The sequence below is a fragment of the Perna viridis genome, chromosome 13 (genome assembly GCF_037379345.1).
Source record: "Perna viridis isolate PV_CMFRI_1.1 ecotype Kerala chromosome 13, ASM3737934v1, whole genome shotgun sequence".
Lineage (NCBI taxonomy): Eukaryota > Metazoa > Mollusca > Bivalvia > Mytilida > Mytilidae > Perna > Perna viridis.
The window spans coordinates 9,543,624-9,566,075 of NC_142457.1; the positions used below are offsets into that span (position 1 = coordinate 9,543,624).

At 33.0% G+C, this 22,452-nt stretch overlaps 1 protein-coding gene across 3 annotated transcripts in view; it reads left to right on the forward strand.

The window, feature by feature from the left end:
- The first annotated feature begins 5,278 nt into the window (after positions 1–5,278).
- LOC148599488 (uncharacterized) overlaps positions 5,279–22,452 on the forward strand; it is a 28,842-nt gene continuing 11,668 nt past the window's right edge. For all 3 annotated transcript variants that reach the window (XR_015917824.1, XM_088557888.1, XM_088557889.1), the window contains exons 1-12: positions 5,279–5,507; positions 8,383–8,585; positions 11,780–11,857; positions 12,684–12,834; positions 13,970–14,075; positions 14,565–14,658; positions 15,025–15,102; positions 16,247–16,401; positions 17,603–17,640; positions 18,092–18,197; positions 20,329–20,493; positions 20,951–21,095. Coding sequence is in view for 2 of the 3 variants with exons in the window: in XM_088557888.1 (XP_088414014.1) it covers positions 5,417–5,507; positions 8,383–8,585; positions 11,780–11,857; positions 12,684–12,834; positions 13,970–14,075; positions 14,565–14,658; positions 15,025–15,102; positions 16,247–16,401; positions 17,603–17,640; positions 18,092–18,197; positions 20,329–20,493; positions 20,951–21,095 (1,410 nt within the window). In the remaining variant the exon portion in view is untranslated. The remainder of the gene's footprint in view (positions 5,508–8,382; positions 8,586–11,779; positions 11,858–12,683; positions 12,835–13,969; positions 14,076–14,564; positions 14,659–15,024; positions 15,103–16,246; positions 16,402–17,602; positions 17,641–18,091; positions 18,198–20,328; positions 20,494–20,950; positions 21,096–22,452) is intronic.

The window sequence follows — 22,452 nt, forward strand, 5'->3', positions numbered from 1 at the left end:
TTTGGCGTGTACAAATTATAAATATTTGAGATATGAACATTAGAACGATGGGAATATGTCACATCTTCTGAAATGAAAGATAACTTTTGAAAATTGGAGACAATTCATGTAAACATTAATATAAAGTTGTGTATTACCTGAGAGAAATGCAATATACTGATATTTGTTTTAATAAGTACATTATGTACAATCTAAAACATTTTGCCCATATACATATTTATTTTTAATTCAAAAACATGTACTTATGTATCATTCTATGTCAGGCAATGGTTGGCACAACATAATTCTCAAGTTGGTGTTTTTACCTCAAGGACATCAAGAAAATAACAGAAAAGCTATTTAAATTCACCCTGAAGCATCTGTAACGTAGATACTATTTGAGTGGGGAAAATTTGTAGGAACATATTCTCGCCATTTTTCCATGGTGCATTTCAACTCAATTTGACCAATTAATATCTTAAAAAGGTAAATTTTACATACACTGATTATTATTTTGGAGGTTGTTAGATATAAATACTTAATTCATGCAATAAAATGTCTGCGTTTTTTTTCCTTCAAGTGCCACACCCTATAAACATTTTGTCCGATTCTAAGATAGAGAGGTACTTTATTATCGATACTCAGTTTATTCCGCTAGTTGCAGGGAAATCACTGATTAGCAAAGTCTTACACAAGTGAAATGTTTGGGAAATATTTGGCTATCATCGGAATAATAATACCGAAATTTGATTGACCTTTGATATCAATATCAATAGTATCAAAATGCAGTGTTTTCTGTTGTGGTTAAACAGTATTACATTTATATTATATTGTATTATATTTCTGTTTTAAAAAGAATAATCAAGAGAACCTAGGTTATAGTGGTAATCACAAGAATGTAATCTAGGAACAAAGACCAGACATGGGAAACAGACATACACAACAAAAATCATGAAGTTACAAACATACATACGAAGTAACAAAAGCAAATGAGCAACTCGGACTCCACTGGAAACTGAGAGTATGGGTCAGGTGCACCGGTAAGGTAAGCTTCCTCTGATTTTCTAGAAAGCCACCTAGTTGTTTCTAAAAAGTCAATTCGGGGGTAGACGAAAGAGGAAAGGAAATTATGAACGTTTTCGCTTTATTCAGATTTCGGTTTAGACAGGTATTACTGTACTTTAAATGAACTTGGTATATGTTTGTTTTACAGTATATGATAAGTTTATATATTTTTGTATCGCGCTAGAACTCTAACAAATAGGCTTCTGGAATAGGGTTATGTTGCTACAAGATTGAAGTCATCACTACAGAAGTTTTATGGTCGTCATCATGAACTCGTGGATCGTTATGGTGTATCCATCAGCACCATGAAAACTGATTTATTCAATGAGTCATGGTTTTCCTTTCCTCGTTTGTCTACCCCGAACTTGCATTTTTATGAGCAACTCGGTGGGTGTTTCTATAAGAGCAGAGGACGCTTACCTTACCGGTGCACCTGGTCCATGCTCCCAGTTTTTAGTGGAACCCGAGTTGCTCATTTACTTTTGTTACTTTGTATGTATGATTTTAGTTACTTTATGTATTTTGTTGTGTGTGCCTGTTTTCCATGTCTGGTCTTTGTCCCTGGATTGCGTTCTTTTCATTACCGCTATAACTTTGGTTCCCTTGATTACTCTTTATAGAGTTCAACGACGATGTGTAACCATAACCTTGTTTTATAGTACTTTTATTCACATTTTTGCCGTTTGGATCCCCAATTATAAAGAAATACATCCATTTATGGGTTTATTCATTTGAAATGTAATTGTCTGTTGAACAACCAATATTAAGAAACTAATGGAAGTGCGAATGTCCTAAGTAGAGACAAAAATCCATGTCGGACCATATAAAACAGGTCAGAAATTTAAAACAGGGACCGGCAGGAGATTAGAAGAAATTGGCCTTATACTAGAGTTTTACCAAAATCAATTTAGAATATTTGTTCATACTTGTAGACTTTCTCAGCATTAATAGAAAAAAATATATTCCAAATGTCCATATTAAAGTCACAAAGTATAGAATGTTATTGAATCTGTTCAAACGTTTTGTTAAAAACAATGAATATTTTAACATGGGTAACCTACATTTTTAGACAAAGCCCAAAACAAAATTGTTTTTGTCTGCAAAACGTTTTATATCAAATGTTTATTATCAGAGGTTGACGTAGAAAATAATAGCAGTGATAAGACCTATACTGCTACCAATCTCTCCGAAGAGGAGATTGTGGAAACCATAAATCTGTGCTATCCTCTTTTGGTCTCTCTACCAAGGAAGATGATTGTGATTTACCGTCTATGTTCTGGATTCCTAAACTTCACAAGAATCCATACAAACAACGTTTCATAGCTAGATCTGCAAAATGTACCACCAAACCTCTTTCAAAACTTTTAACTTCTATACTCACAACTGTCAAAGAGGGTTTACAGTCCTACCACAACACTTATTACTTCTGTAGTGGTATTAATTCAATGTGGATCCTGAAAAATTCGAAAGATCTTTTGGAGACAATCAGTTCAAGACTATTACCTAAATATAATAGCATTAAAACCTATGATTTTTCAATACTGTATACTTCTATTCTCCACACTCAGTTAAAATCCCGACTTAAAAACATTATACATCGTTGTTTTTCCAAATCTTATGGTACACCTAGATACAAATATATAGTTCTTGGTAGAGATTCCTCATCCTATGTAAGAGATAATTCCAAATCACCTTCCAAATATACAGAGGAAGATGTTTACAAAATGCTGGCATTTTTAATCGACAACATATTTGTCCAGTGTGGTGGACGTGTTTTTCAACAAACGGTCGGCATTCCAATGGGAAGAAATTGTGCTCCTTTACTTGCTGACCTATTTCTTCACTCTTATGAGGCTGACTTTATAGCTGATTTGATCAGAAAGAAAGGATATCGTTTGGCTAGATCCTTCAATCTCAGTTTTCGCTATATAGATGACGTATTATCTTTAAACAATCCTAATTTCGGGGATTTGATACATCGCATATACCCAAAATAATTTGAGATAAAGGATACTACAGACAATGTGAGGTCAGTCTCATATCTTGACCTACACTTAGAAATCGATGGTAAAGGAAAACTATTGACCAAACTTTACGACAAACGTGATGACTTTTCATTCAAAATTGTCAAATTTCCTTTCATCTGTGGCAACATCCCTTCGGCTCCTGCGTATGGAGTGTGCATATCACAACTCATACGTTATCCCAGAGCTTGCCGAAACTACGCAGACTTTTTGTATCGCGCTAGAACTCTAACAAGTAGGCTTCTGGAATAGGGTTATGTTGCTACAAGATTGAAGTCAAGTTTTATGGTCGTCATCATGAACTCGTGGATCGTTATGATGCATCCATCAGCATCATAGTTTACGGGTCATAGTTTACCTTTCCTCGTTTGTCTACCCCGGACTTGACTTTTTATGAGCAACTCGGCGGGTGTTTCTAGAAAAGCAGAGGACACTTACCCTACCGGTGCACCTGGTCCATGCTCCCAGTTTTTAGTGGAGTCCGAGTTGCTCATTTACTTTTGTTACTTTATATGTATGATTTTAGCTACTTTATGTTCTTTGTTGTGTGTGTCTGTTTTCCATGTCTGGTCTTTGTCCCTGGATTATATTCTTTTGATTACCGCTATACTCTTGGTTCCCTTGATTACTCTTTAAAATCCCCAAAATTTTCTAAAACATGAGTTGTTCGTGCAGTTCACATCATATTTGTAGGCCTTGGTGAATAATTTGTTGCAAAATAGAGAAGTGCAGTGAAATCCGATGAAAGGCAACATTGACTTATGATGGTTGTTTGATTTTACATACACCCGTCCGTCCTGATATTTTTATTTTGTTGTTTTTGTTTTCGTTTTTCTTTCTTTAGGTGTTTGTTTGCTTGCTTAGTACGGGTTGCTTTTTTAAAATCAGTTTCTGGGTGTATATCTTTAGTTTATGTGTATTATTTACATGTCTTGTCTGTATTTGTAGTTTTCCTCCCCGGACAATGAATACCATGTTCGTTGTTCTAATCATTGTTTTCTTAAACTTTTTTTTCAATTTTTAAACCTATGAACTTAACTTCTACCGTAGAATTCAAGATCTGACTATTCAATATGATATTTTCATTATATAATTAAATGAACCTCGTCCATAATTTCTTTATGTAGATGAATATACTGTATGTCTCATATAACACAGTTTGATACTTACTGCATCACGTATTTCATTACTTATATTTAGTAACACCCTCTTTATGTATTAATACGATGCATTGATTTCTACATATGATTACGGAAACTCATCAAATTAAAGTTGGGCGGTTTGTAAAAACAAAAACGTTTGTTAAGTTACATCGGACATCGACATAGTTATAATTCCAAATTATGTGTTGGTGTACAGGCGTCGGTTTCACAAAAAGTGGTAAGTGTGAAATTGATCGTAAATTATGACGTCACAATGCTATTTTAGGTTGTGACATCATTACTTACGATCAACTTTACACTTACGATTTTTTTAAATCGACGCCAGGAGTCTTAACAGAACATTGTTTTATTCAATATTTTAATTGGAATATAAACATGACAATAAAACAATCATCACAGTTTTTTCCTAAATGTACATGTTCTTGAAAATGGAAAAAACTCTTTAGGCATCTTCTTCTTTAACATAAAACATTCTCACCGTATGATCTTATAATCAAAGCGCCTGTGTGACCCCTGATGATACATGACACACAGTAAGTTTCCGGATACAAATTTTAAATAATAATTTGTTCAAGTGGAAACTTACGTTCAAATAGGATAGGGAGTTAACATATTCAAAGTGTATATATCATATATTTACCTTGTTCTGCCTAAACCTCATGCAGAAGGCGAAACTTCACGCATTTGGTTTTACCTCTAAGTACTTTTGGATGAAATTATTAGACTTCTCAACTAACCCCAGCAGTATTTGTTTCCCTATTAAGCCGGCATATTAATATTTATAACATTTAGACTTACATGTTCACAAAATATGCCGGGAGATATCCTTTTTTTTAGTGTAACTGAACATTGACTTAGCTGTAAATATCAGATATCTAGTATATATGTTATTGTGATCATGCCTTCTGATGAGATTTTTGCGTAGTTTCACTTTTCATTCGATTTTGCACGCATGATATTTAGATTGGAATATACTAAAAACAATGCTTAAATGAAACAGCCACACCTTGTTAGGCGTCATAATCTACTTTGACAAGTGATATTTATATATCGTATAAAGGAATTCCGAATGTGAACTATAATAGATGGATACGTTGCAAGAACTGAACACTGAAACATTCTTGTTTGTCAATTTTGTTTTGTTGTTACTTTTTTTCCAAATCACAATTCTATCAATTTAAAATAATGGGCACACGTATTTTAATTGCATTGGTGTGGATTACAGTGACATCTGCGAGGTTGAAACTCGGCGACCATTCAAATTATTCACCAACAGGTATTTTTGTAAGATTAAATACTTTTTTCTGATTGTAATTATATTTTCAGTTATAAACAAGGGAACCAAGGTTATAGCGGTTATCAAAGGAATGTAATCCAGGAACAAAGACTATACATGGAAAACAGACATACACAACAAAGAACATAAAGTAATTAAAATCATACATACAAAGTAACAAAAGCAAATGAGCAAGTCGGACTTCACTAAAAACTGGAAGCATAGACCAGGGGCAGCGGTAGGGTTAGTGTTCTCTGCTTTTCTAGAAACACCCGCCGAGTTGCTCATAAAAAGTCAATTCCGTGGTAGACGAAAAAGTTAAGGAAAACTATGACACGTTGAACAAATCAGTTTTCATGGCGCAGATGGATACACCGTAACGATCCACGAGTTCATGATGACGACCATAAATCTTCTGTAGTGATGACTTCAATCTTTTAGCAACATAACCCTGTTCTAGAAGCTTATTTGTGAGAATGCAATCCCGATATAAAAAATCTGCGTAGTTGCGGCAAGCTCTGGCATACTGTATGAGTTGTGATATGAACATTCCATACGCAGGTGCTGAAGGGATGTTGCCACAGATAAAAGAAAAGTCATCATGTTTGTCGTCCAGATTGATCAATAGTTTTCCTTTACCATCGATTTCTAAGTGTAGGTCAAGAAATGAGGCTGACTTCACTCTGTCTGTAATAGCCTTTATCTCAAGTTCTTTTGGGTAGATGCGATGTATCAAATTCCCAAAGTCAGAATTGTTTAAAGATAATACGTCATCTATATAGCGGAAACTGAGATTGAAGGACCTGACTAAACGATATTTTTCTTTAGGATCAGATCAGCCTCATACGAGCGAAGGAATAGGACAGAAAGTAAAGGAGCACAATTTGTTCCCATTGGAGTGCCGACCGCTTGTTGAAAAACCCGTCCATCACACTTGGCAAATATGTTGTCGATTAAAAATTCCAGCATTTTGTTAACATCTTCTTCTGTATATTTGGAAGATGACTTGGAATTTCCTCTTACAAAGTATAAGGAATATCTACTCAGAACTATATATTTGTATCTAGGTGTACCATCTTTATTGGAAACACAACGGTGTATAATGTTTTTTAACAGAGTATGGGAAATAGAAGTATACAGTGGAAAATCCTAATATTGTTCCGGTTGGTGCAATTTGATATCAACAGGGCTATGCACAGTTCACATCTAATAGTATCCGAACAATATATTTTTATTATTGAAATTTGTATTTGAATATATAAAATACTCTGTAAAAGAGATTTCTTGCTGCTTAAATTTCTATTACTCCCGTGAACAAAAACCCCATGACACAAAAACACACAGGTCTCATTTTGTTTATTTACCTAATGAAATGATTAAGAATTGTCCTATCTAAAACGAAAACTTCTGTCACGACTTTTTTGTCTTTCCAAAAAAATATCTCTAATATGTGTAAATGTACAATGTTAATGCATGTGTTGGAGATCACAAGTTTGTATGCAAAATGTATTTTCATTTTTATGCATTGTCGTATGTATAAAATCCTGTCACTTGAGTTTCCTGTATATAATGTAAATTGTTTAACATTTCTTCTGCATTTAGTTTAAGTATTTGTTATGACAGGTCTAATATGACATTAGGACCACGCGCTTTTGTCGTGCTATTTGTTTTCAGTTTTTTTTTAACCTGAATTAAAAGTATGAAAAGCTTGTTTGCACTGTGGCGGAAATACAATTTGCATAGGCGTTAATGGTTGGAAACTCAAGAGAAAACGACCCCTCTCTTACAATTTTCCAAAAGAGGGAAATTGGACGTAGCGTCAATTTTACGACATGTCTTTTGTTCTAAAACTATTCTAGAATTTGTGACAGATTTCATGCATCAAAATATTATATTGGTATTTAGAAAAAAAAGAATGATTTTGTTTCACTACTGAGCTTCATGACTTCCCTTTTTCCCCTATTATTGTGACAGATGAAAACAGACAATTCCAAAAGCGGCAGGTTTTAAGTACTCGCCGGGTAAGACGACAGGAAATTAATGGATGTATTATATATGCATTTATTTCATACTTTCCTACATAAATTTGCTGCCATTTCTAATCAGAAGACTTAATGAAAAGTGCCATTTTTTTCTCATTTATTTATCTTAAAACATTGGAAATATTTCTGTTAAAATGATAAGTTTTTCCACAACATATTAAACGTGTACGTAGATATCATGTTTTAGTCATAGCTTTCCTTTCCTCGTTTGTCTACCCCGGACTTGACTTTTTATGAGCAACTCCGCGGGTGTTTCTAGAAAAGCAGAGGACGCTTACCCTACCGGTGCACCTGGTCCATGCTCCCAGTTTTTAGTGGAGTCCGAGTTGCTCATTCACTTTTGTTACTTTGTATGTATGATTTTAGTTACTTTATGTTCTTTGTTGTGTATGTCTGTTTTCCATGTCTGGTCTTTGTCCCTGAATTACATTCTTTTGATTACCGCTATAACCTTGGTTCCCTTGATTACTCTTACTTATTTCAATTCAAAAACATTACACAGCAGAGATCTGTCTGGTTGTTTGTATGTCTGTCTGTCTGTAGATAATCAAACGAAACATCAGAGACTTTTATCTCTTGAATAAGGGTAACAACAAAATTATCATACACTAATCCGATCAATAGTCAAGTCCAAATAAATCTATAACAAATATTTTTTACATCACAGAAGTAGCCCGTTCAAATAGGTGACAGTACTATATCGTGACTACTCAACACATTTTTTCTCACATTTACCACGGGTACTGAAGATAAATTTGATATCAAGTAATAATATCAAAATAACAAAACAGTTCCACACTATATGTATTACCTTTTCTATTTCATCTAAAAAGAGGAACTAGAAATAAAGATTAAATTACCAAAGCACTCAGGTCTTGACATGTACGCAGAACCAAGCTACATAGAATTAACCTTCCAACTAGACGGAGATCCAATCACATTACATTTAGTGCGAAATGACGGTATTAACACAACTGTTCCGATAATTGTTCTAGAAAATGGTCGATTGGAATATAGTACAGTGAAAGATAATGAGGTTGGTACAGATCGTACGTCATTTGTAATATACTCATATGTTTTTAACATAATTATCTGTTTCAACACTACACCCCTTGAAACGTGTGACATTCCCATTTTAGCGTGCTTCATTTATTGAAATACTGCAAAAATTTGAAGAGCTTTCCGGAATTGTCGGGGTAAAGTTTTCCAAACTTTAGCTGTTTGTTTGTCTTTTGACAATAAAAAATGAGTATATATTACCCCAATGTTTTTAAATTTTAACATTTTCATACTCCCAGACCAGTGCAATTTTTTTTCGCAATTTACCATGCATCATAAAATTGGATATTAATCATATCAACAATGCAATATGTTCTGTTTTAGACAAATATATTGTAAGATGGTATAGCATTACATAAGATAGCTAAATTACTTCAAAATATAGCATGTTATACCAATGCATTTTGAAGTTTTGATATTTTTATTCTTCTATCACAAAAAAATGTGTTCCCAATGATCATACACAACAAATATGGGCATTTTCACGTAGAAATAACTTTCTTTTCATATTCAGAGCTATGATATGGTATCAACTAAGTAAAAATACTCTAGAATCTGCGAATGGAGTATATTTTACCTCAATTTCATGAAATTTCAATATTTTCATACTCCCAGATCAGTGAAAATGTTTTTGCACTGTACCATGTTTAATAAAAAATGGACATTTTTCATATAAACAATGCAGTGTTTTCTTTTTTAGAAAAATAATATGGTATTAGTTAAAATAACTTTATTATTTCAAAATAAAGTATTTTTTACCAATACTTTATCAAATATTCACGCTTTTATTCTTCTTGAATGAAGAAAACGTGTTCCCAATGATCCATGCATATACAATAAATATGGATATTTTTTCACATGCAAACTACTTTCTTTTTTTTCTTCAGAGCAATGATTTGGTATCGCATAAGTCAAAAATACCCTTTTATATAATAATTGAGTATATTTTACCCCCATTTCATGAAATTGCAATATGTTCATATATCCAGACCAATGAAAATGTCGTCGCAGTGTACCATGTTTAATAAAAAATGGACATTTGTCAAATCAACAATTCAATATTTTCGTTTTTAGACAAATACGATGGTATCGCATTAGTTAAAATAGCAAATTATATACACATAAAGTATTTTTTACCAATACTATATCAAATTTTGGTATTTTTATTCTTTTGGAATGTAGAAAATGTGTTCCTAATAGTCCATATACAAGAAATATGGACTTTTTCACATGCAATTTACTTCCTTTCCATACATGTATTCAGAACAATTAGATGATTAGATAAATCAAAAATACTTTGTTATCTACGAATTGAATATATATTACTCATTTTATGAAATTGTAATTTATTCATGCACCCAGACCAGTGAAAATGTTTTCGCAATGTACCATGTATAATCAGATATACATTTTTCATAGCCAAACTGCAACAGTTACTTTTTTTAAAACAAATAAGATGGTATCGCATAACATAAAATGGTTAAATTTCTTCAAAATAAGGTATACGTATGTTTTGCAGATACTGTTTTGAAATTTTGATATTTTTTTTCTCCTGGAATGAAGAAATGTGTTCCCAATGATCCATATTCAACAAATGTGGACTTTTTACACATAAAAACAACTCTCTATTCATATTCAGAGCAATTAGATGGTTTTGTACGAGCTAAAAATACTTTGTTATCTTAAAGATGAGCATAAATTACCCCAATTTTAAGAAATTTTATTATTTTTAAACTCCCAGACCAATGAAAATGTTTTTGCAATGTATCATGTATAATAAAAATAGACATTTTTATATCAACAATGCAATATTTTTATGGTAAAAAAACTTTACTAACTGAATATTTTTGAATTTTACTTCAATGGTATGAAATTGCAACATTTTCATAATCAAAGACCAATGAAAATGAAATGTTTCCGCAACCTACGATGTATTATGAAAATAAACGTGATTTTATATCAAAACATATATGGACATTGTATATATCGAATGTGTTCATTAAAGCATAAGACACATTAATGTAAAACTACATGTAAGATGTTAGCAATCATGTAAATACGACGAACAGAACAGTAGTACACTATATACCATAATTTATTATTAGTTTCGTTTTGCAAGTTAGATTCCGAAATATACCAATAACTGAGATGAATACTTTCGGCCGACACGATCATTCGTGTATCGTGCTTCGTGCAACGGTTCATGTGGCTTTCGGGTATCGTGTGCTTCGTGTGTTTAGGATTGGGAACGTTACACGTTTCAGGAAGTGTATAATGAAACTGTTATTTGACATTATTGCAAGGAACTTCAAGCAATACCGAATACGTATCGCATCTATATTCATGCTATTGTTGTTAGTAAATAGTTATTTTAACTAAAACGAAGGCTGGTTGAATAAAGTTATTCCGCCTCTGTGGTGGTCGTCATTCAAGATTCAATGATATGTGATGTGTTAATTTCATATATAAAGAGTAATCAAGGGAACCAAGGTTATAGCGGTAATCAAAAGAACGCAATCCAGGGACAAAGACAAGACATGAAAAACAGACATACACAACAAAGAACATAAAGTAACTAAAATCATACATACAAAGTAACAAAAGCAAGTGAGCAACTCGGACTCCTCTAAAAACTGGGAGCATGGACCAGGTACACCGTTAGGGTAAGCGTCCTCTGCTTTTCTAGAAACACCCGCCGAGTTGCTCATAAAAAGTCAAGTCCGGGGTAGACAAACAAGGAAAGGAAAACTATGACCCGTTGAATAAATCAGTTTTCATGATGCTGATGGATACACCATAACGATCCATGATAACGGCCATAAAACTTCTGTAGTGATGACTTCAATCTTGTAGCAAAATAACCTGTTCCAGAAGCCTATTTGTTAGAGTTCTAGCGCGATACAAAAAGTCTGCGTAGTTTCGTAGTAGTAGCTTATAATAAAGAATCAATACAAATTTTAAATATTGTTTATAGATCCTTATAGCGGTAGAGTCGTTATATGCTGATCAGGATCAAACTCTATACGCAGCCAAACACTAATCTTTTAAACAAGATTAGGCTGAACTTTTTGTTCTTTTTAGCTATTTTAATACTTCAAACAATTGAACTTTAATGATAAATGAAAAAAAAACTGTATGTATTAAATGTTTCAATCGATTCATTTCTATTAGATTACGATGTTTTATCAAGATAAAATATATGGATCGTCTTTTGCCGTACAAAGATTAGGAAACGCAAAACCTCAAATGGTGAGTATATTTGTCTATATTCATTTCCATGACTACTGTAGACGAATTAAGATTTGCGTTGTACTATTTTGGCTATTTTGGCGGTGCACAGATAAGCGCGTAAAATAGCACTCGCAAAATATGTTTTTTTTACACTATGAGCTATTTACTTTTTTATCACCGCCAACATTCATATTTGCGAATATATTCTTTTGATATAACACACAAAATTTATCACGTAATACGCTTATAGTATTATGTGTATGTCCAGATTTCAGAAAATAACAAACATATATATAGGAATAACTACAAAAGAGATTAGAAGTTGCCAAAATTGGTTTGTTTTACCAAATGGGATTTGTTTATACTGCAAAGAACCCGCAAATATTCTTTGCCAACATGATGATTCTTAAAGGATAGGTACATAGGTAGCTGGACAATTCTTAAAACAAATACATGTACTGAATATGACGTAATGACCGATGACACGTCTCCAATCTTGGACTATTAATGGTATCGTAAATACCATAAATTTTGAAATTGGGTTGCCATTCATCTTTATGACGCAAGCACTGAATTATATTGATATATTTAATTATGCACAGCAGGTTTGAGGTTTAACGTCATTATAACTATTTTATTAACACAATAATTTTCTATCCTTGAATTTAGAATGGTTTTAATTTTTAAAAAAATTACAATAAGGAAATAGACCCATTCTTCTTGTGTATGCTAGTGTAGTGATGTTTGCATGTATAACTTTTCTGAATAGAGGCTATGAATCCTTAGCAAATCTTTAATGATCATTGATACAAATTTAACATCATCTTGTTATTATAATTATCAGATAGGAAGTTTTCGAGGTATGAATGGTTGGTACACCCTTCAGTCACAAGAACTTGGAACCTTTTCATTAGAATCTGGAACACATAAATTTTACGTTAGAAAAGATAACATCTTACCAACAGCAAATGATAAAGATGAGAATATGTTATACAGTAAGTAAATATAAACGATATAGTGACTGATTATGGGTATTTCTTTTTTGGTTTATTTGAGGATTGTTTTACGTTTTTGACCAGGTTACATTTGTATGCAAAGTAACTAGCTTTTAGGTATTTACGCTTCATCTTATGAAAAAAGCATAAACGATTCCAACGTTGGTTAAGCGAGCAAAGACGTGAATAAAAATTGAAAACATTTCAATTGATTTTTTAATCGATATCAGTCAAAATTAAGATACGCCCTTTCATGAAAGCCGTATTTGGTTTGGTATCATATGAATTTCGGTTATAATTAAAAAAATATTCCACATAAGAAAAAATAAACAATCAAATCAAATTTTGCAAGAGTACAAAATAAACTTCATTTCATATCATATTATTCATATATTCTACAATCTGGAAGCTGTCTAGCAATATTATTTGATTTCGATCATTTGGGTTGGTTGTGGATGATTTGGTCAACACTTTAGATGTGCAGTGAAGTACTATTGTTAGTGGGGTACCAATATTTCTGGTTTTGGTAAGTAGGTGAAACCACGAAATTTGGTTCCAATCGGAAAAAGATGTATACTGAAAATCTTAACACCACGAATTCAAGAATCTGCAAACTTGCATTTCTTCCCTAATCCACAGAAATTAGTATCCACGAATTAAAGTAACACGTGATAAACAGTTCATTACTACACCTACTTTATAAGACTTATTATAAGTTTTCTAAAACGCTTTGATCTAAACACGATTCTTATTTCTGTAGCTCTCTTACTGATACCCGATTGGACCAGAAACCCTAAGCTTAAGGTATACAAGAAAAAAACTATATCAGTTTGATCTGCGTAGTGGTCAAAATGTAAAACCGATACAAAATAGTGTTGCTAGATACAACAGTATTTTTTGTTGGAACGTAGTAGTTACAAAATATATAAGACGAAAGATGAGTATTTACATTGAGTTCCGCTGCATTATAATTTTGAGTAAATGCCCATTTTTCTACTGAAACTCATTTTTGAAACAGACTAAAACAACATGTCTTTGCCTCTACGCATACTCTACGTTGAGTATTTGAACGTGCTCACTGAGTTATTTTTTTAAAAACAGTATACAATCATTTATGTTTAATATTCTAAACAAGGAGGTGAAAGTTCATTGACGAATTTCAACAGAACTAGACGAACAAGAGCATCTGGACACTACAATGTTGAAATTTTGATGGTGACGGACTACTCTGTTTATAAATAGTAAGTGTATAAAACAGTCAATAAAAATCCCTCCTCATCTGAAAGCAACATCAAATCAAATCTTTCAAGCGGCAAATATATTTATTGGTTGACTGTAGAGTATTTTAATTGGTGTTTCTACTGGTAATTACTTATACTTACAGTTTATAACGATAGATTAATATTGTTTCAGTCTCACCTGCTATTACATATTTTAATTAGGTAAGTGTTGCAGCGAACTGTAATAAACAATCTGTATTTAAACGAGATTTACAAGACTCATTACAGTCCCACTCCTAGGTCTAGGATAATCTACATGTTTTGAAAACACGTCTTTTTGGGGTTTTTATGTCTGTTTGTTTGTTTTTTATTTGTATTTGTTATAGTTTTAATTTTGTTTTTGTTGGTTGGTTTTAGTTTGTAGCCTGTTTCATATAGTATTTTTTCTCTTAATTTGGGTTAGCTCTTTAGACATACTAATTTAGACATACGTTATATCACTTTTTGCAGTTGGCAGGATTTGAGTCAAAAAATATCGCCAACAGAAAAAGAAGCTGATGCATTGCAGTCGATTCGACAGTATTATGCCTTCATAGTAAACGGAGTAATGCATTTTTAATCGTAATTATATTATTTCAAATGGTGTTTTATCAATTGCAATATACCAGTAATGTTGATATCATTGTTTAAAGGTATAGATAAATTAAGTGCTTGGAAATCCAAAACACGATTCTTGTAAAAGGTTTGGTGTAAATATACCTGTAGATAGAACACTTTGGGTCAATGTTGTCTACCCTTTCTACTTATATTTTATATTCAGAAATTGAATGCAGGATATACCACAATATTTCCAATTTCTATAGATCGCGTTTTCAAAACAAGATATGTAATTTTATTCTGTTAAATTAGTAAATAGGCTTAAACACACTATAACGAATAAAATGACAAATTTTGTCTATTTTTATTTCAGATGGATGCAGTGTATAAGAATATTCAAACATCAACATACACTATATCTGTTTTATTTGCCGGTCTTGTTATATCTAAGGTAAGAAAAGAAAATGGAATAGGTTATACAGCTCGTAAATGATATATTCTTCCCACTCATACCATATACTTGTTTCCCATTATCCATATCCCTATTCTTCATTGTCCAAATCCCTATTCATTGAACAATCCCATCCCCAATAGAATCACCCTTGCACATTTTCTATCAAATATGCACATCATCAAACAAAATTTTATTTTTTGAATTCTTTTATATTTACACTGTAATTTTTTATTAGATATAACCCATTTTTCAAATCAATAAATATTACAAAATATGTTCCACGATCCTCCCCATTCATAAAACCCATCCCTCATACACTATCCCACCCCCATGCCCATTCCTCAACCAGTCATTCCCCATTTCCCAGCCCCCCAATCATATACCATAGAATGGGAAGATTTCCCCATATAAGCTCTGTAATAAGTAATTTAATTCCAGTCTTTGTTTTCAATGTGAAACTAGATATAGTGTGTCAATTATAGCATGCTTCCTTTATACACCTTGTATAATTCTAGAACTTTCTTGATATTTGCTTCTAAAGTTGTTGATGAGAGATTAGTTTTTGAAACAATTGTACATCATACACTTTACATTATTCATATAAAAGGTATTTTTTTTTAGATTTGAACATGAAATTAATGAAAAGATTGACGATTTAGAAACATGTGCATATACTCCCCTGTGTGAAACTTTATGTATAACGGCACATATATTTTACACGCTGACCACTGTTTTAGTAGATGAAGATAATTGTGATACTGGTATCACATTCTGATCTAATTGTATTCAAATTTAATGCTTTTTAACCTACTACAAATCAAATAAACTAGGTTCTGTATATGTTAGATTACGCTTCCACTGCTATTCAAATTCAATTCATAAATGCGATCTTCTATGTTCTATGTTAAGATATAAAAGTTATGAAACTTGTTTTGTATTTTGTTTTATTTTGTTTTTTGTTATTTTTCTTTTGGCAAAAGTATGTAAAAGAGTCAGACTATACGAAAAAGAATTTATTTATATTTTTCAATTTATTTCTGCAATTATATTTTTGTTTTGTTTTTTGTTTTTGTTTTTTTGTCTTTTGTTTTTGTTTTTGTTTTTGTTTTTTTGATTTTGTATCTGTGTTTGTTTTTTATAGACAAAAACCGACTCAACATGGACAGAAAGTATAAAGAACACTTCAACAACTCGTGTTTCTATTAATTCCTCTAATGGTTTAGACAAATTTAGTGGTTGGGTTTCCAATAATTCAGCATCGCTACCTTCGATGGACCATTCGATGCTCTTTACGAAGTATGTTTTTTTCATTGCAGAAGATATATGGCATGTCATTTTAATGTTCTTTCGCCATATCATATAACTTGTATGATATGCGATATATTAAATTATATGTAATATAAATGTATATAGATGAGATTTGTTTCTACTTGTTAAGCAGTCTTATCTAATACATATGTATGTATAAATATATATGCATGTAATAATTTTTCTATGAATAATTTCCGTTGCATTTTTGTATCAAATATATTTCACAGTCCTCATATATCATAATAAACGAGTGAAAAAATGGAGACATAATCTCTTTATTAAATGTATAGATGAAAATGCACTCGAAATTCCTGGCTACGCCAAAACATAGTACATACGATCTAACTAGACTCTCCTAGTTCAGTATTGCTTGATGGTAATTTCGTCTCCGGTTAAGGTACGCTTATACATTCATTTAAAAATAACACACAGCGTTGAAGACGAAATTGTTTTACATTATTGCACTAAAAAAGGCTATTCGATTCGATGCAAAATAATCCCTGGTCCTCTTACATAATTGATATTATGCAAATGCATAACAAAAAATCAATTTCCTTGACAACGATGATATGGGTCAAGTGTAATCCTTTAGAGGTCAAAGTTGAATATATTGAAATTTTATATAAAAAATAGACGAATTTTCATCATGCAAGAATAAGGTCAGTTTGTAACTCTATTGAAACGGAAGTTTTGTAATGAGGTATCGTTTGTGTTTATACACAGTCACTCTCACAAACCTACTAAAGTAAAGTTCTTTATGTTTACTTTCTAATACATATACATGTAGTTATCTATCGCAACTGTTATTGTACCATGTATTCATAGCTACCACATTTTGTGAGTTATGGATGTAGAAAACATTTCAAATAATTAGAAATCAAGGCACTGTTCAGACCATGTGTTATTATTTTTTTTTGTTACTTTTCAGTTTGTTTCTTTATTTCATTTGTTATTTTATGTTCTAAATGTATTCTTTATTCTTGTTTTTGTTTTACTTTTTTTTGTGTATGTTCTTTTGTTTTGTGTTGGTTTGTTTTATTGTGTTTGTTTTGTTTTGTTTTGTTTTTGTCTTTAATTTTGAAATTCTTGTTATACCGATTTAGGTAAATCCGTTCGTCAATAAACAAACAAAAATATTTTCAAGTGCATCTGGTGCGAAAATAATAAACGAAGCATAACTTTTCAGATACGATTTAACAAGGAACGGTTCATCAGATGTCGTTGGTGAGTTTTTTTAATTAGTTAAGACGTTTCTGAAATATATGCATTGATCAGCAACTATACACAAAATATAGATAAAGATGATTTTGGTTGTAATTTGTGAATATTTCATACCTTATTTTTAATTTAGAAAAGTGGAACTAGGTTGTAACAGTGATTTAAGTTTTAATGTGTTCTGATTATCCGTAAATATAAACAATGAAAAAACTGAAAGAAGCCACATTTTAAATAGAAATTAGATATAAAGAGAATAAAATTGGATTGCACGCAATACTAAAACATTGGGTGCACAAATGGGATGTAAATACATCAATTTAAACTCCAATTATGAGATTCTTGAGGACATAATGCGAACTATATCACTTTTTAAATGTTTATAAATTCAAAGGAAAGAACAAAAAAAAACAACACTCCATAAAAAGACTGGAATAAATAAAATCGCTTTCTATTTCAGGTTTGGCATATTTTGGAGCAATCTGTAGTCCGACAAGTCAATCAATTATTGAAGATAAATTTGAATTCCAAATTATTTTAACAGCAGCACATGAGCTTGGCCACAGGTGTGTAGCCTACAAGTGTATGTCTATATTATGATTATCATAAAGTGAAACCTTTCAAAACCGAACCCTTTTAATTAGATGAAGGAGTCTGTTTGGTTGAGAGAGTTATTCGAATTTCCTGGTTTTGAAGTTTTACACATATTTCAAATATACCGAAGATGTCTTTAAAATGCTGGACTTTGTAATCGACAGCGTATTTGTCCAGTGTGATGGACGCATTTTTCAACAAATAGACGGCATTCATTAAACTAGATTCATTAATCTTCTTAGTTTTCACATATAGATGACGAATTATCATTAAATGATAAATCCTAGTTTTGGGGATTTTATACATCGCATCTACCCCAAGTCAGCCTCATATCTTGACCAACACATAGACATCGATGGTAAAGGAAAACTATTGAACAAACTATACGACAAATGCGATGACTTTTTATTCCGTATTATCAACTTTCCTTTCAATTGACTCTTTGTGAACAACTCGGCGAGTGTTTCCAGAAAAGCAGAGGACGCTAACCCTACCGGTGCACCTGGTCCATGCTCCCAGTTTTTAGTGGAGTTCGAGTCGCTCATTTGCTTTTGTTGCTTTATATGTATGATTTTAGTAACTTTATGTTCTTTGTTGTGTATGCCTGTTTTCCATGTCTGGTCTTTGATCCTGGATTATATTTTTTTTATAAATCCGCTATAACCTTGGTTCCCTTGATTACTCTTTCATCTGTGGTGACATCCCTTTAGCACTTGCGATTGGAGTTTCCATATCTCAACTAATACGTTGTGCCAGAGCTTGGCGGAACTACGCACTTTTTTATCGCACTAGACATCTAACAATTAGGTTTCTGAAACAAGGTTATTGCTACACGATTGAAGTCATCACTATAGTAGTTTTATGGTCGTCATCATGAACTCGTGGATCGTTACACTGTACCCTTCTGCACCACGAAAACTGATTTGTTCAACTTTCATAGTATTCCCTTCATCTTATGAGCAACTTGGCGGGTGTTTCTTGAAAAGCAAAGAACGCTCACCCTACTTTTCACCTGGAACATTCTCCCAGTATATATATATATCCCGGCCAGCGAAAGCTTTATTTTATATAGACTAGCCGGCCGAGTGGTCTAGGGCGCTGGACTTTGTGCAGGCGGTGTTGCCTCAAATGTCACATAGCCTAGCTGGCCGAGTGGTATAGGGCGCTTGACTTAGTGCAGGCGGTGTTGCCATAGATGTCACATAGCCTAGCCGGCCGAGTGGTCTAGGGCGCTGGACTTTGTGCAGGCGGTGTTGCCATAGATGTCACATTACCTAGCTGGCCGAGTGGTCTTGGGCGCTGGACTTTGTGCAGGCGGTGTTGCCATAGATGTCACATAGCCTAGCCGGCCGAGTGGTCTAGGGCGCTGAACTTTGTGCAGGCGGTGTTGCCATAGATGTCACATAGCCTAGCCAGCCGAGTGGTCTAGGGCGCTGGACTTTGTGCAGGCGGTGTTGCCATAGATGTCACATAGCCTAGCCGGTCGAGTGGTCTAGGGCGCTGGACTTTGTGCAGGCGGTGTTGCCATAGATGTCACATAGCCTAGCCGGTCGAGTGGTCTAGGGCGCTGGACTTTGTGCAGGCGGTGTTGCCATAGATGTCACATAGCCTAGCCGGTCGAGTGGTCTAGGGCGCTGGACTTTGTGCAGGCGGTGTTGCCATAGATGTCATATAACCTAGCCGACCGAGTGGTATAGGGCGCTGGACTTCGTGCAGACGGTGTTGCCATAGATGTCACATAGCCTAGCCGGTCGAGTGGTCTAGGGCGCTGGACTTTGTGCAGGCGGTGTTGCCATAGATGTATAGCCTAGCCGGCCGAATTGTCTAGGGCGCTGGACTTAGTGCAGGCGGTGTTGCCATAGATGTCACAGATATTCACAAATTGTCATTATTGTTTATGAGTGACATTTTTATTTTTTCATTTCAAGGTGCAGATCAAAGTATTTTTTATGCATGTGAGTTAACTATCTTGGAAAAATGTATATCTCAAATCAAACGTTAATAAGCGAATTTAAATTGGCTAATTGCAAATGTACAAATGATGTTTTTTTTTCATTTTGTCGACAATGTAACGGACTATATACATGCATATCTCTAATTTAGCCTCGGGGCCAAGCACGACGAAGAAGAGAATTCCTGTAGTGAGAGTGACGGTTATATAATGGCTTCCAAGAGTAGTGTCCAATTAGGGTTAACTGCAACTCATCCGTGGAAATTTTCAGCTTGCTCTACAAATTATTTTACCACTAAAATGAAATCACTAAATTAGTGAGTATTTTATACTTATTTCAAACATACGAACTATTTTATAATTTTAAAGAAAACACATTAAAGGGAATTAATGAAATTTAATTCCGTAAACGAATTAAGGTGGCGATTTGCATACACCGAAATGTAAGAATGCATATGCTAATTTGATTCATTTTGTTCAGTTCAATTTTCAATGCCTGCCTTTTTGAATATTTTTTCACATATATGTGTGTTTCTTTATCTCAAAATATGTTACTATCGGCAAACGTAAGTGTATTTTAATTAAGAGATAAATTATATTGTTCACGTTTTGAAATAATAAATATGTTAAAGTTTGTTAAAATGTTATAATAACAGAATAAAACATTTTACTTAGAATGAATATAAATGCATATAAGCAAAACAAAAATGAATCACACTTTTAACCATTAAAAAGTTCATTGTTCATTGACAAACAAACTTTATCATATTATAGTTTGAATGCAAACTGTCTGAGTAAAGAAAGTTCTAAGTATGATCCAACAGCTCTGGCACTTTACGATAAACTACTTCCCGGTCAGATTTATGACGCCGACGCACAGTGCAGAAACATCCAAGGCAACAAATCGTATTTGTGTCGGGTATGATAGTTAAAAAAGCTATCGTCGAACAAACATTACTGTTTCGTTCCATAAAAAATAAACACATGGCTCTTAAAATTCTCCAAGGTTTCAATCTTAAGAACAAGTTTCTCTTTGGTTTCTATGAATACAAAAAGGAAATCATGGAAACCGGATCTCGATTTCACAAAAAGTCGTAAGTGTAAAGTTGATCTTAAGTAATGACGTCATAAACTAAAATAGCATTGTCATGATTTACGATCAATTTCACACTTACGACTTTTTGTGAAACCGAAATCATGGGAACCAGGTTTCGTATGTTAACCAAGATAACATATTTAAAAGACAGGGAAAGTAAACACAAACAACAAAGTAATCTAAAACAAATGTAAATTACCAACACTGCATCAAATAAAAACTTGGTACATTTTCTAGGTGAATCGATAGTTTAAAACATCCTCTGCATTTTAATCTGCATGCCTAAAAACAAGACAGAGGCTTATAATGTGTGATTCTTGCATTTCTTAGTCCCAATTATTTTTATTGCAAATCCTTCTGTATGCCCATAGAAACTGTATTGGGTATTAGGAAATAGTCCACTGAAGATATTAGTACTTATTATTATTAGGTGAAAAAAAGTTAGAAAAAGTACGAGAAAATCTCCCCCTCCCAGTATTTTCCACTATAACCAGTCAGAATTATTTCATGCTATATAGGAGATCCCAAATCCTTCAGTAGGCCTCATAGAAACTGTAATTAACAATAAAAAGAGCAAATGAATGTTGCCCACTTTTGATATTAACACTTAAATTTAGGTTATATTCTACTGCAGGTAGTATACGAAAACTTCTCGCCAGAATGTTTACACTATACCAAGGCAAAAAAATATTTCACAATAAGTAGCAGACTTCAGGACATGAACATAGGAAGTGTTGTTTTAGGACCTTAACAAATGTATTTATACAGTTTTATTATCATAAGATATGATAAATTACCCTGTGCCTCGTTTTAAGGCAGAAACATACTTATGTATGGTTACATCGAAAGCATTCACAGATGATTCGTCATTTATTAAAGTTGCACTCACGCTAAGAATCATGTTTAATGTTATACATGGTTGGAAACCCTATATATTGTGTATCGTGTTTTAAATGTTTTAGTCAACAGAAATTAACACGTGGCTTTTCATATAAACATCAAGTCTTGGGTGATATAAATTGTACATGTATAGTATGTATAGTAGAATTCAAAATCAAGGGAGATAACTGTCAATAACCTTGAAATCCAAAATTCGATGTAATTTATTTCGTCGGAACAGACAGATTGGAATGAATAATTATGCATTTCATAATATTGATCCATGAATCAACATAATAAC